At 36.5% G+C, this 14614-nt stretch overlaps 1 protein-coding gene across 10 annotated transcripts in view; it reads right to left on the reverse strand.

The window, feature by feature from the left end:
* FSD1L (fibronectin type III and SPRY domain containing 1 like) overlaps positions 1-14614 on the reverse strand; it is a 68421-nt gene that overhangs the window by 21161 nt on the left and 32646 nt on the right. For all 10 annotated transcript variants that reach the window (XR_009599125.1, XM_027964147.3, XM_027964151.3 and 7 more), the window contains 3 exons: positions 11312-11433; positions 5986-6195; positions 1384-1482 (listed from right to left, as the gene is read on the reverse strand). Coding sequence is in view for 9 of the 10 variants with exons in the window: in XM_027964147.3 (XP_027819948.2) it covers positions 1384-1482; positions 5986-6195; positions 11312-11433 (431 nt within the window). In the remaining variant the exon portion in view is untranslated. The remainder of the gene's footprint in view (positions 1-1383; positions 1483-5985; positions 6196-11311; positions 11434-14614) is intronic.

The following is a 14614-nucleotide window of genomic DNA, read 5'->3' on the forward strand; positions in this document are numbered from 1 at the left end:
CTTTGACTTAGTTTTGTTTTGCTTTTTTAATCTTTCTAATGCAATCATATTCTTATGAGTTTGAGCTGTCAATAACTTATGAACTTCTTGTTTTATTCTAAAATATTTTTATACCAGCCTCCAAGTCATATCAAACTTCTAGCATTCAAACCTATTCAAATGCTACGTGAACTGTAGGTCAGTGGAACACTCAAAGGCCCAACTATCTAACAACAATGGATAGACACTGATTCTGGAAGTAAACTGAGTCAATTATCATCTCATGACTGGAAAGATCTATAACATTATTGCCTTCAAATTGGTAAACACCTGAAAAATCTTCTGTGTTTAAATGTTACTCTTTGTTGTTGTTATTGAGTCACTAAGTCATGACTAACTCTTTGCAACCCACAGACTGCAGCACACCAGGCTCCCCTATCATTAACTATCACCTGGAGTTTGTTCAAATTCATGTACATTGAGTTCTAATAAATTCAAACTCAGAGACTAGAAGCACTTACTTACATTCCTGGCCCACAATAAAGGCAGGCAGAGAACGTGTAAATAAGATTCTTGTTCACACCTTTCCAAGCTAGTTTTAGGGATCATGGGTAAGTTAATTTACATATTTGAGCATCCTTTTCTTCACCTACAAAATGGGTATCAATACCATCTGTTCTACTGATCCCTCAAGATGGTTTCAATGATCAAATAAAAGACTTGTGAGAGGACTTTGTAAACACTAACAAACTATATAAATAATAATTTCTACAATAAGATTTATAAAAACAAAAAATATTTGAACTAAACTGAATACATACTTTCCTATTATTGAGACATAATCCATTCTCTGGGCAAACCTCAACAATGGGAATGTAATTATACTAGACTGAAATTTGTAAACTAAGTACCTATGGGAGAACATAATACCATCACTGGTCTATATCACATATCTGAAAGTGAAAGTCACTCAGTCGTGTCCAACTATTTGCAACCCCATGGACTGTAGCCTACTGGGCTCCCCTGTCCATGGGACTTCCCAGGCAAGAATACTGGAGTGGGTTGCCATTTCCTTCTCCAGGGGATCTTCCTGACCCAGGAATCAAACCTGGATCTCCTGCATTACAGGCAGAAGCTTTACTGTCTGAGATACCAGGGAAGCCCCTGACTTATCTGAATCCTAGGGTAAAAGAGAAACCAATGAAATCCACTACTGTAGTCCTAATTTTCCCATCTTAAAATACCTCCTGATGAGAATCCTGTGTGTGGAGGGGGGTTGTGGGGGGCGGGTATGAAGGTGAGGAAGGGAAGGCAACTATAGATGAAATGTTTCCTATTACAAAGTGTTGAACAACTTTACATGTTAAGTTCTATTTTGTGGTGAACAACAGCTAATGATCTTACCTTTGGTCTCTAGAGTCACTGGATCAGAATACTCTCCAGCCACAGCCTTGTTACAAGCTCGCACTCTGAAATTCATGTACTTTGAATCAAACTTTAAACCTGAAAAAAATGAAAGACAGCCTTGAGATATGAAAAGTAAAGGACTCTACTACGAAAGTATGAGTACGAACCTTCAGACTTTTTTCCCTCCTTGGAACTATCTTTTTACTCAGAAAGAGTACAAATTTATGTTAACAGAGTGATCATGCCTGAAATAAAAGGAATCATGATTTATCTATTATTTTCTTCAAAACAAATGAATTATGCAGTTTATCACTGGGCTTTTTAAATTTAGCAATAAAAAATATTCTCAAGCCTCATTATAAGTAAAGTTTCATTCATGGAGAGATGCTATGGTTTAAAACAACATACTCAATTTCTGGAAAGTAGCTAAAGAATTTTTATATTTGTTTCACAAGTGAAAAATGAATTTAAGGAGAAAGTGAAGCATAAGGATTAATAGCAAAATTCTAAAGTTAGTCAGGACCAGATTAACATCTCAATCCAAAAATTACTAGCTATGGAGCATTCAACAACTTGATAGAGCCACAGTTGTAAAATGGAAAAGGAAAAATCAAACCTCACAACTGCAAGGACTAAATGAAATGCACTGTACTTATAAAATCAGATGTCCTGTGAACTTCAGCCCAGATCCTGACAAATGTTAGGTTCTCAGTAATGATAACAATACTAACGTTACTGCTCACGTAAAACAAACATTAAAAATCTCAGGCAACATTCAGCTCACTCATATACCCTAGCTCCCCTACATACAGTGAAAGGAGAGTGAATTCACTCAGTCGTGTCCGACTCTCTGCAACCCCATGGACTATAGCCTACCAGGCTCCTCTGTCCATGGGATTTTCCAGGCAATAGGACTGGAGTGGATTGCCATTTCCCCTATATATAGAGATATGTTTTTAAAGACTATCAAAGGCCAACACACAAACTTCTAATATCAAGTCACAGCTCAACCTTAAGTATTACCTTAAAGGTAATAATAAAAAGGTAAAGGCAAAGACACACTGAAACCATACTCACAGAAAACTAGTCAATCCAATCACACTAGGACCACAGCCTTGTCTAACTCAATGAAACCAAGCCATGCCTGCGGGGCAACCCAAGACGGGCGGGTCATGGTGGAGAGGTCTGACAGAACGTGGTCCACTGGAGAAGGAATGGCAAGCCACTTCAGTATTCTTGCCTTGAGAACCCCACGAACAGTATGAAAAGGCAATATGATAGGATACCAAAAGAGGAACTGCCCAGGTCATCAGGTGCCCAATATGCTACTGGAGATCAGAGGAGAAATAACTCCAGAAAGAATGAAGGGATGGAGCCAAAGCAAAAACAATACCCAGCTGTGGATGTGACTGGTGATAGAAGCAAGGTCCAATGCTGTAAAGAGCAATACTGAATAGGAACCTGGAATGTGAGGTCCATGAATCAAGGAAAATTGGAAGTGGTCAAACAGGAGATGGCAAGGGTGAACGTCGACATTCTAGGAATCAGCAAACTAAAATGGACTGGAATGGGTGAATTTAACTCAGATGACCATTATATCCACTACTGTGGGCAGGAATCCCTCAGAAGAAATGAAGTAGCCATCATGGTCAACAAAAGAGTCCAAAATGCAGTACTTGGATGCAATCTCAAAAATGACAGAATGATCTCTGTTCATCTCCAAGGCAAACCATTCAATATCACAGTTATCCAAGTCTATGCCCCAACCAGTAATGCTGAAGAAGCTGAAGTTGAACAGTTTTATGAAGACCTACAAGACCTTTTAGAACTAACACCCAGAAAAGATGTCCTTTTCATTACAGGGGACTGGAATGCAAAAGTAGGAAGTCAAGAAACACCTGGAGTAACAGGCAAATTTGGCCTTGGAATGCGGAATGAAGCAGGGCAAGACTAATAGAGCTTTGCCAAGAAAATGCACTGGTCATAGCAAACACCCTCTTCCAACAAAACAAGAGAAGACTCTACACATGGACATCACCAGATGGTCAACACCAAAATCAGATTAATTATATTCTTTGCAGCCAAAGATGGAGAAGCTCTATACAGTAAACAAAAACAAGACCAGGAGCTGACTGTGGCTCAGACCATGAACTCCTTATTACCAAATTCAGACTTAAATTGAAGAAAGTAGGGAAAACCACTAGACCATTCAGATATGACCTAAATCAAATCCCTTATAATTATACAGTGGAAGTGAGAAATAGATTTAAGGGCCTAGATCTGATAGAGTGCCTGATGAACTATGGAATGAAGTTCGTGACATTGTGCAGGAGACAGCGATAAAGACCATCCCCATGGAAAAGAAATTTAAAAAAGCAAAATGGCTGTCTGGGGAGGCCTTACAAATAGCTGTGAAATGAAGAGAGGCAAAAAGCAAAACAGAAAAGGAAAGATACAGGCATCTAAATGTAGAGTTCCAAAGAATAGCAAGAAGAGATAAGAAAGCCTTCTTCAGCGATCAATGCAAAGAAATAGAGGAAAAGAACAGAATGGGAAAGACTAGAGATCTCTTCAAGAAAATCAGAGATACCCAGGGAACATTTCATGCAAAGATGGGCTCGATAAAGGACAGAAATGGTATGGACCTAACAGAAGCAGAAGATATTAAGAAGAGGTGGCAAGAATACATGGAAGAACTATACAAAAAAGATCTTCACGACCCAGATAGTCATGATGATGTGATCACTAATCTAGAACCAGACATCTTGGAATGTGAAGTCAAGTGGGCCTTAGGAAGCATCACTACAAACAAAGCTAGTGGAGGTGATGGAATTCCAGTTGAGCTGTTTCAAATCCTGAAAGATGATGCTGTGAAAGTGCTGCACTCAATAAGCCAGCAAATTTGGAAAACTCAGTAGTGGCCACAGGACTGGAAAAGGTCAGTTTTCATTCCAATTCCAAAGAAAGGCAATGCCAAAGAATGCTCAAACTACCGCACAATTGCACTCATCTCACATGCTAGTAAAGTAATGCTCAAAATTCTCCAAGCCAGGCTTCAGCAATACGTGAACCATGAACTCCCTGATGCTGAAGCTGGTTTTAGAAAAGGCAGAGGAACCAGAGATCAAATTGTCAACATACTCTGGATCATGGAAAAAGCAAGAGAGTTCCAGAAAAACACCTATTTCTGCTTTGTTGACTATGCCAAAGCCTTTGACTGTGTGTATCACAATAAACTGTGGAAAATTCTGAAAGAGATGGGAATACCAGACCACCTAACCTGCCTCTTGAGAAATCTGTATGCAGGTCAGGAAGCAACAGTTAGAACTGGACATGGAACAACAGACTGTTCCAAATAGGAAAAGGAGTACGTCAAGGCTATATATTGTCACCCTGCTTATTTAACTTCTATGCAGAGTACATCATGAGAAACGCCGGACTGGAAGAAACACAAGCTGGAATCAAGATTGCCAGGAGAAATATCAATAACCTCAGATATGCAGATGACACCACCCTTATGGCAGAAAGTGAAGAGGAGCTAAAAAGCCTCTTGATTAAAGTGAAAGAGGAGAGCGAAAAAGTTGGCCTAAAGCTCAACATTCAGAAAACGAAGATCACGGCATCCGGTCCCCTCACTTCATGGGAAATAGATGGGGAAACAGTGCAAACAGTGTCAGACTTTATTTTGGGGGGCTCCAGAATCACTGCAGATGGTGACTGCAGCCATGAAATTAAAAGACGCTTACTCCTTGGAAGAAAAGTTATGACCAGCCTAGATAGCACATTCAAAAGCAGAGACATTACTTTGCCGACTAAGGTCCGACTAAGGTCAAGGCTATGGTTTTTCCCGTGGTCATGTACGGATGTGAGAGTTGGACTGTGAAGAAGGCTGAGTGCCGAAGAATTGATGCTTTTGAACTGTGGATTTGGAGAAGACTCTTGAGAGTCCCTTGGACAGCAAGGAGATCCAACCAGTCCATTCTGAAGGAGATCAACCCTGGGATTTCTTTGGAAGGAATGATGCTAAAGCTGAAGCTCCAGTACTTTGGCCACCTCATGAGAAGAGTTAACTCATTGGAAAAACTCTGATTCTGGGAGGGATTGGGGGCAGGAGGAGAAGGGGACGACCGAGGATGAGATGGCTGGATGGCATCACAGACTCGATGGACGTGAGTCTGAGTGAACTCCGGGAGTTGGTGATGAACAGGGAGGCCTGGCGTGCTGCAATTCATGGGGTCTCAAAGAGTCGGACACGACTGAGTGACTGAACTGAACTGAACTGAAATGTGGAGCAGTGCATATATCTAGAAAATTGACAGCTTTTTTACTGTTAGAAAACTAAGGTTAAAAAATTAAATTTTATTGAGACAGTGTTTACAATATCCCTTCACATATTGTTTTACCAGAGTGCAAATATCCAGAACTAATTAAAGTGAAGGTTTTCTTGATATTTTAAGAGAAATTCATTTCTATAACAAATATACAAAAACATCAGCTTGGCTAAAGAAACTGAATAACTTGAACTTTTAATGTAAGTCAAAAATTCATCAATTATATCTATTTTCTGAGAATGAGATTCACAAAATGCAGTCATCTTACCTGATAGTGTATATTCAGTACCCTTAATATTATCAACTATTTCCCAACATCGCTCATCCTTTACACGTGGAAGTCCATCAAAATTTGTTTTCCGATATTCTAGTATAAAATGATCAATCTTATTATCTTCTTCTGGCATTCTCCAAGCTACTGTCACAGAGTTGTCAGCCACCAAACATTCTACTGGATCTATCTCTGGAGCTTTGGGGACTGAAGCAAAAAAAAAAGCTCATTTTTCACTAATAGTACTAATCCAATATTTATGTCTGTCATTCAAATTATGCTTTTTCATGTTGCTTTTGAACTGTTAAATTGAATCAGGCTAAGAGAAGGGATATCTTATAAATGCAAAATAACCATTTTTCAAAGCTGTTTTAAAGTTCATATTTCAAAGTTTTTCATAGATGCATTCAAAGTACATTAAAAACACAGTTGGCAAAAAGCAATTCAAACAGGCTAAGAGTAAAGACTCGAGAATTATTTGCTACTTTTCAACACTTATGTCTAACCTGCTATTTCAAACAGCTGGAGACCATAAATTAAATTACTGCTGACAAAATTAAATAATTTGCTTTGAATCCAATGATTAAAATAGTTCAAAATATTTTCAATGTATTTTAAAAATCTTGTTTATAGAATAACTGTGATTTCTCAACACTGAACAAAAATGAAATCTGCAACCCCATAAAATATTTAAGAATTTTTAAATGTTTCTCCAGAGTTCCATGATTCATCAGAACAAAATGCAGTAAATAAGTCACAGTTAACATGTATGAAAATTAATAAATTTCTTTTCCATAAAAGAGGTTTTACATAGCTCCTCAACATTAACAGATGTTCCATTTAATAGTAGGCTAACTGGGGAACATGGTCCTCCAGTGATACAGATGTGTCTTAAATGTGTAAAACTGTGCCAGTATTGTATTTAAACACTTGTTGCTAAAAAAAGCTTTGAAAGATTTACTCCAAGCATGTAAGTCTGGTTCAACATTCTAAATTAACTAATTCATTGTATCGGTAGAAGAAAATTCAAATGATCAGAAGAAAAATTATATGATGTGAATCAATAGAGGAAAAAATACTTTACAAAATCCAACATTTATTCATGACTAAAGCTCTCATTAAACTAGGAAACTTTACCTGATAAAGAATATCTACAAAAAAAAAAAACAACCTACAGTTAACATCAAGGTTGAGAAACTAAACACCTTTCCCCTAAGGCTATGACGTCCCCTCTCTCCACTCCTATTCAACACTGTACTGGAAGTTCCAGCTAATGCTATAAGACAAGGAAAAGAAATAAAAAATATGCAAGTTAGGAAAGAAGAAGTAAAACTGTCTTTGTTTGCTGATGACAGTCTATGTAGAAAATCCCAAAGAATTAACAGAAAAATTCCTGGAAACAAAAAGCTTATAGCAAGGCTGCAGGATAGAAGGTATGAACAGGCAGAGTGCAGGGGAATTTTAGGGCAGTGAAACTACTCTGTAAGATAATGTAATGGTGGAGACATGACTTTCAGTTCAGTTCAGTTCAGTCACTCAGTCGTGTCTGACTCTTTGCGACCCCATGAATCGCAACACGCCAGGCCTCCCTGTCCATCACCAACTCCCGGAGTTCACTCAGATTCACGTCCATCGAGTCGGTGATGCCATCCAGCCATCTCATCCTCGGTCGTCCACTTCTCCTCCTGCCCCCGATCCCTCCCAGCATCAGGGTCTTTTCCAATGAGTCAACTCTCCGCTTGAGGTGGCCAAAGTACTCAAGCTTCAGCTTTAGCATCATTCCTTCCAAAGAAATCCCAGGGTTGATCTCCTTCAGAGTGGACTGGTTGGATCTCCTTTCAGCCCAAGGGACTCTCAAGAGTCTTCTCCAACACCACACTTCAAAAGCATCAATTCTTCGGCACTCAGCCTTCTTCACAGTCCAACTCTCACATCCATACATGAATACTGGAAAAATCATAGCCTTGACTAGACGGACCTTAGTCGGCATAGTAATGTCTCTGCTCTTCACACATTTACCAAACCCACAGAACTGTGTAACAGAGTGAACTCTAATGTGAACTACGAACTTCATTTAATAATAACTTTTTAATACATTATAGACGTTAGTCTATTACTGGAACATAAGCAACACAGATTACTATTCATTTCTATGGGAAGACATCATGGGCATTCATAAATTTAATATGCTGTGCCCTGCCTACATATAAGGAAGTATAAACACCTGTAGCATGTAGTAATTTTGTAATTTTGCTGAGTTAAAACCTGTATTGAAGTCCTAAGAGGCTTGTATAAATAAAATACCACTTAATCTGTAAGTGGGTCCAGCTAACTCCCCACAAATCTATGTCTCAAATTCAGCTATTAATATCACTGCAATAAGAATGTACTGGCAAGAAGATTCTTCCTTCTTATGAATAATAGTCCCCAAAGAAAGCAAACTTGGCAGGTAAAAAGAAAATCTAGATATTTTAATTTAATCATTTATTATTTTAATAAATAATATTTAATTTATATTTAATTTATTTATTTTATATAAACATATTTGTATTTTATTTATATTAATCTAATTAAATAATATTTAATTAACATTATTATTAATAATGTACCTATTTATTTAAATTTAAGAGTGGTATTATTCAAAGCAGAGACATTACTTTGTCAACAAAGGTTCATCTAGTCAAAGCTATGGTTTTTCCAGTAGTCATGTATGGATGTGAGAGCTGGACTATAAAGAAAGCTGAGTGCCAAAGAATTGATGCTTTTGAACTGTGGTGCTGGAGAAGACTCTTGAGAGTCCCTTGGACAGCAAGGATATCCAACTAGTCCATCCTAAAGGAAATCAGTCCTGAATATTCATTGGAAGGACTGATGCTGAAGCTGAAACTCCAATACTTTGGCCACCTGATGTGAAGAACTGACTCATTTGAAAAGATACTAATGCTGGGAAAGATTGAAGGAGGGAGGAGAAGGGGATGATAAGGATGAGATGGTTGGATGGCATCACTGACTCAATGGACATGAGTTTGAGTAAACTCCAGGAGTTGGTGATGGACAGGGAGGCCTGGCGTGCTGCTGCTGTCTATGGGGTCGCAAGGGGTTGGACAGGACTGAGCAACTGAACTGAACTGAACTGAAGAGTGGTATGTCAAATATTCTGTAATAACCTACATGGGAAAAGAGCCTGAAAACATGGATATATGTATAACTGAGTAACTGTGCTGTATGCCTGAAACCACACAACACTGTAAATAAACTATACTTCAATATCAAATAAAAATTAAATTGAAAAAAGAGTCATATGTCAAATTAAGAGTGACTTGAATCTAATGCATGGGAAGTTCATCCAATATCCTATATAGAAGTAAGAGAAGAATTTCAACAAATGTAGGAATAAAGTACAGGGAAAGACGAAAGATGGTAAACTTGTAATATAAAAAATATTAGGGAACAAAGAACTCTTAAAAAAAATGAGAATGGAAAGCAATTCACAGCAACTTCCATAAAGCAACAAATTGTGTGGACATTGTTCTAATAATTTTACTTAAGTTTTTCACTGCATGTGAATGTAAAAGAACAACTGCCACAAACATGTCTCTCTTCTTGACTGCCGAAGCTCAGAAAGGAGGACATAAACTCTAAGTTTCAATGTATGAATAATGGCTTAGCGTAAAAGAAAATGATCACGATTATTATCATTCATCATTATCACTTTCAATTTTCAAGACTCAGGTAAGTCCACAACTCGTTACTATACATAATGCAGTGTAGAGTGGATTTGTGTGGTGTTTACAGAATGAACTATTAAGGGATAAAGGTATTCATTTTTAAGTTTATCTGACTGCATCTTATAGGAGATTTTTATGCTATAGCAGAATATAAAAAATTAATGATGTGAGTTCACCTTTCATAAATTTTAACAACCTATTATACCTTCCTTTAGGATGAAACTCCCCCACAAAAAGATTTCTTGCTTTTTATTACACCTCATTCCTTCAGACTGTCTTAAGAGTTTGCAAAAGAAGAAATCCTAACTGTGCATGCAATCTACTTGACTGTACAGCAGATATGGCCTGGGTTTGTTAAGCCATCACTGAAAATCCAAGAGAAGGAAAGTAATGTTGAGAAGATTGCTTTTTTAGTATTTTTTTTAAATCAAAAAACTACTACTCATGTGTATATTCACAGTCCACCCCTCCTGACTCTCCTTCTGAATTTAGAAACAGTGTGAATGAAAATATAATGGTTAGCAATCCTGAGAGGCCAATTTACAGGTAGGCACTCACTGATAAGTATGTATACTTTCTTCTTCTACAACTATGATTTCTTCCCTCATCTTTTCCTTCTCTGAACTCCTTTAGAACTTCTGCTCTATACCATACAAGTTAATACTTCACTTATGTCACCACAATTAATTCTACTATAGTTTCTTGACTACTAACTTTGTCTTTCCAATCATATTCTAAAGTCCTGGACCAAATTCTCATAGGAGAAAAGAATGGTTTCATATGATTAACATTCTCTATCAAAAACAGCTAACCTCCAAAAACTGTAAGCCTGTAAGTAAAATGCGTCACTTTCCAGAGATTTCCTGATCACCATGTTCAAACTGTTTTAGCTATCCACTTAATTAACACTACTTGATGCTAGTAAAAAGAGAATAACCAAAAGGTCCTTAGTTGGCTCTTTCACATACGTGAACAGTAACAATAAAGTGGGACTCAATTTTAAATGGTTTCAACTGCTGGAATATCATCATACTAATACTCTAATAAACCAGTGTTGACACATTATTATTATAAAACTCCATCTGAACCAGAAGCCACCACAACAATGGTAATAATAACAATCAACATTCATTAGGTGTTAACTATGTGCCAGGTACTCTTTCAAGTGCTTTAGAGGTCTCAATTCACTTAATCTTTATAAAAATCCTAGAAGGATAACATCATACTTTAAAGATGAAGAAAATGAGGTGAAGTTAAATAATCTGTTGAGGCTATATAGCAAATAAGTGACAGCCAGAACTCAAACCTAGGAAGTCTGGCCCCAAGACTCAGCGTTAACCATAACAGTACATTGCTTCTCTCTGCCAAACTAGTGATAAGAGGTATCCTGTACTAGGATTCTGAAACTGGAATTTTACTGTCAGTAAAATAATTCTCTAAAAATAAAGACTAGCAAATTCAGTTATTCCTTAGCTGAAGAAAGAAAAACACACACTATATTTCCTTAATATTTAAATTCTAATGTTCATTACAAAAAAATCTTGAAAAAAGAGGTTTTATACATAACTTTATACATAATATATGTACTAACTTACCTGGCAAAAACTTCAAAGTTTGCAATATCTGTCTTTCCTGAGAAAAATCCACCATTAAATGAGTCATGTTGTCACTGACCTTTGGTTTCAAAGAAAGGCGAAAGGCTGAAGCCATTGTTACTCTATAGCAAACACAGACATAAACATTCTTATAAAAATAAAGAATGGGAAGTATCACATCATATTTAATGTATAAAATGAACAGATAGAACTTATTTCTCCACTCTAGTGGTTTCTGAATCTATTAACAAAGATAACAAAATTAAACAGAAATTTGCTTTTAGATCTTTTGAAAATTAACTTTAAAAAATGTAAAGTTTTTTAAATTTAAAGACATTTAAATAACCTTTAAAGAACTTTCCTCCAGCCAGTTTTACAAAACTTCATAAAAACACAAAAGACTCAAGAGACAAATGGATATCCAAGACAAATCATCTTTAACAGACTCAACAGTCATCTGAATCTCTGTAAACTCAGTCTGACTTCCTGATGCCAGCCTCACTCCTTTTCATATGCCAAATAATGAACTGTAAATACACCCTGAATCAAACACTCTGCCTAGTCATCACAGCCATCCCACGTGTCCTTAAATAAAAGTAAAGGACACTGACCAAATACTGTATTGTTTGATAGGTGCTAAAGAAAGACTATGGATGAGGAAGGAGAGAAGTGAAATCACAATTCTGAATACTATGCTAGAAGCTATCACTCTGATGTATTAACATAAGCTGAATGGAAGTAGACAAGAAGAAACAGCCCTGTGAAACCATATTCCATGGAAATAGTAGGAACTCAATCAATATATTTTAGATGAATGTAGTACACAAAAGAAAAAAGAAAGAAGCCATACAAGAGCTCATTTTACCTACAGTAGGGGGAAATTGTTCTGTCAATTAAAACTAGAGATTAAACGAAGTTCCCATACCCTATTGCTATTTTATCTCAAACTTCAATTTTTCATATTATAGTAATATCTACATATATCACAAAGTAATTACCCTTATTATCTTTGGTCAAAGAATGATACCAAAATACTATTCATGACCATTGTCCTCCTAGAAGAGAATCTGGGAGAGGAAGAAAATAGAGTTGCAAGAACAAAAGGAATACCAGGCCTAGTCATTCACATCTACCAAACTACCCTAAAGATCAATGGTATGAAAGGGATTAAACATGTGGCTGTATTGTTACTTTATTAGGTAATCACTTTAGTAGTAACAAAGAGTGAGCAATAGTTGATCTATTTATCAAGAAGTAAGTGCTATGAAAAGATCACTAATTATTAGAGAAATGTAAATCAAAATTACAGTGAGGCACCACACCTCACAATGCAAGAGCCATCATTAAAAAAGTTTACAAATAATAAATGTTGCAGAGGGTGTGGAGAAAAGAGAACCATCCTATATTGTTGGTGAGAATGTAAACTGTTGTAGCCACTGTGGAAAACAGTACAGAAATTCCTCAGAAAACTAAAAACAGAGTTGCCATATGATTCAGCAACCTCACTCCCAGCATATTTCTGGACAAACTGTAATTCAGAAAGATACACATACCCCATGTTCATAACAGCACTATTCACAATAGCCAAGTCATGGAAACACCTAAAAGTCCACTGACAGATGAATGGAAAGAGAAGATGTGGCTCATATACACCACAGAATAATCCGCAACCATAAAAAAGGATGAAATAATGCCATTTGCAGCAACATGAACGCAACCAGAGATGATGCTTAGTGAAGTCAGAAAAAGACAAATACCATGATATCACCTATATGCAGAACTTAAAAAAGACACAAATGAACTTATCTACAAAACAAAAAATGACACACAGACATAGAGAAACTTGTACATGAATTTGAGCAAACTTTGGGAGACAGTGGAAGACAGAGGAGTCTGGCATGCTGCCGTCCATGGATCGCAAAGAGTTGGATACGACTTAGCAAGAACAAGATGCAAACTATATATACAGGATGGATAAACAACAAAGTCCCGTAAAGCACAGGAACTATACTCAACATCCTGTGTTAAGCCATAATGGAAAAGAATGTACATATGTGTAACTGAGTCACTTTGCTATTCAGCAGAAATTAACACATTATAAATCAACTATACTTCAATTTCTTTCTAAAAAAAAGAAGGTGGCTGTGCTATATTGAAAAACAACTTATGGAGAAAGGAACTCACATTTAACTGAATGCCAAGGATAATGCTGAGTATTTCACACACTATTACTTTAAGCTCTTGGTTCTCAATATACAATTTCAGATTATATCAATAAGAAGTTAGGAACAAAGGCTAAGTCTTACATATGTTCTCTCCAGCTCCAAGTATCTTCTGAATTAAAGACTTCTTTTTTTTTTAAGTTTAGTTTTAGTTGAAGGATAATTGCTTTATTACAATATTGTGTTGGTTTTTGCCATAGATCAACATGAATCAGCCATAGATATATATATATGTCCCCCTTCCTCCTGGACCTCCCTTCCACCTCCCACCACAGATTTAAAGATTTCTTAAAGAGCTATATTCAGACAGGTACTTAGTAAATGCCTACTGAATCAATGAACAGGTGTGAATTTGGCTGCTTCTAAACATGGGGATTTAAAAGTTTGTTGAAAACTGTTCAGAAAAATATCTGAGAGTATTTTAAGGAATTTAAACCTGAAACTTTATCTATAAAACTTGATTTAATCATAATGGTCTTTCCTGTAATAAATCATAATGGAAAATAATATTTTAAAATGTATATATCTATGTATAATTGAATTACTGTGCTGTACAACAGAAATTAGCACAACACTGTTAATCAACTATACTTCAATTAAAAAAGTATCAAAAACAAAACAACAAATAAAAGCATAGCACGTACACCTTTCAAGATAAATCTGGGTCATAAAATCACTATGGCCTCAAAGGAAAAAAACATTCTCGAAAAACACATTAAAAAGGCTTATCAAAGCCCCAAAACAAGTTATTTACTAGACAATGAAAATTTCAATCTCCAAAAATAAAGTTAGATGTACAAGTATGCAATAATTTTCCAAAAGACTGAACTTATTTTTAGACTGAGTATATCAACTCAGCAGTGGCCACAGGACTGGAAAAGGTCAGTTTTCATTCCAATTCCAAAGAAAGGCAATGCCAAAGAATGCTCAAACTACCGCACAATTGCACTCATCTCACATGCTAGTAAAGTAACGCTCAAAATTCTCCAAGCCAGGCTTCAGCAATACGTGAACCATGAACTTCCTGATGTTCAAGCTGGTTTTAGAAAAGGCAGAGGAACCAGAGATCAAATTGCCAACA

The sequence above is a fragment of the Ovis aries genome, chromosome 2 (genome assembly GCF_016772045.2).
Source record: "Ovis aries strain OAR_USU_Benz2616 breed Rambouillet chromosome 2, ARS-UI_Ramb_v3.0, whole genome shotgun sequence".
Lineage (NCBI taxonomy): Eukaryota > Metazoa > Chordata > Mammalia > Artiodactyla > Bovidae > Ovis > Ovis aries.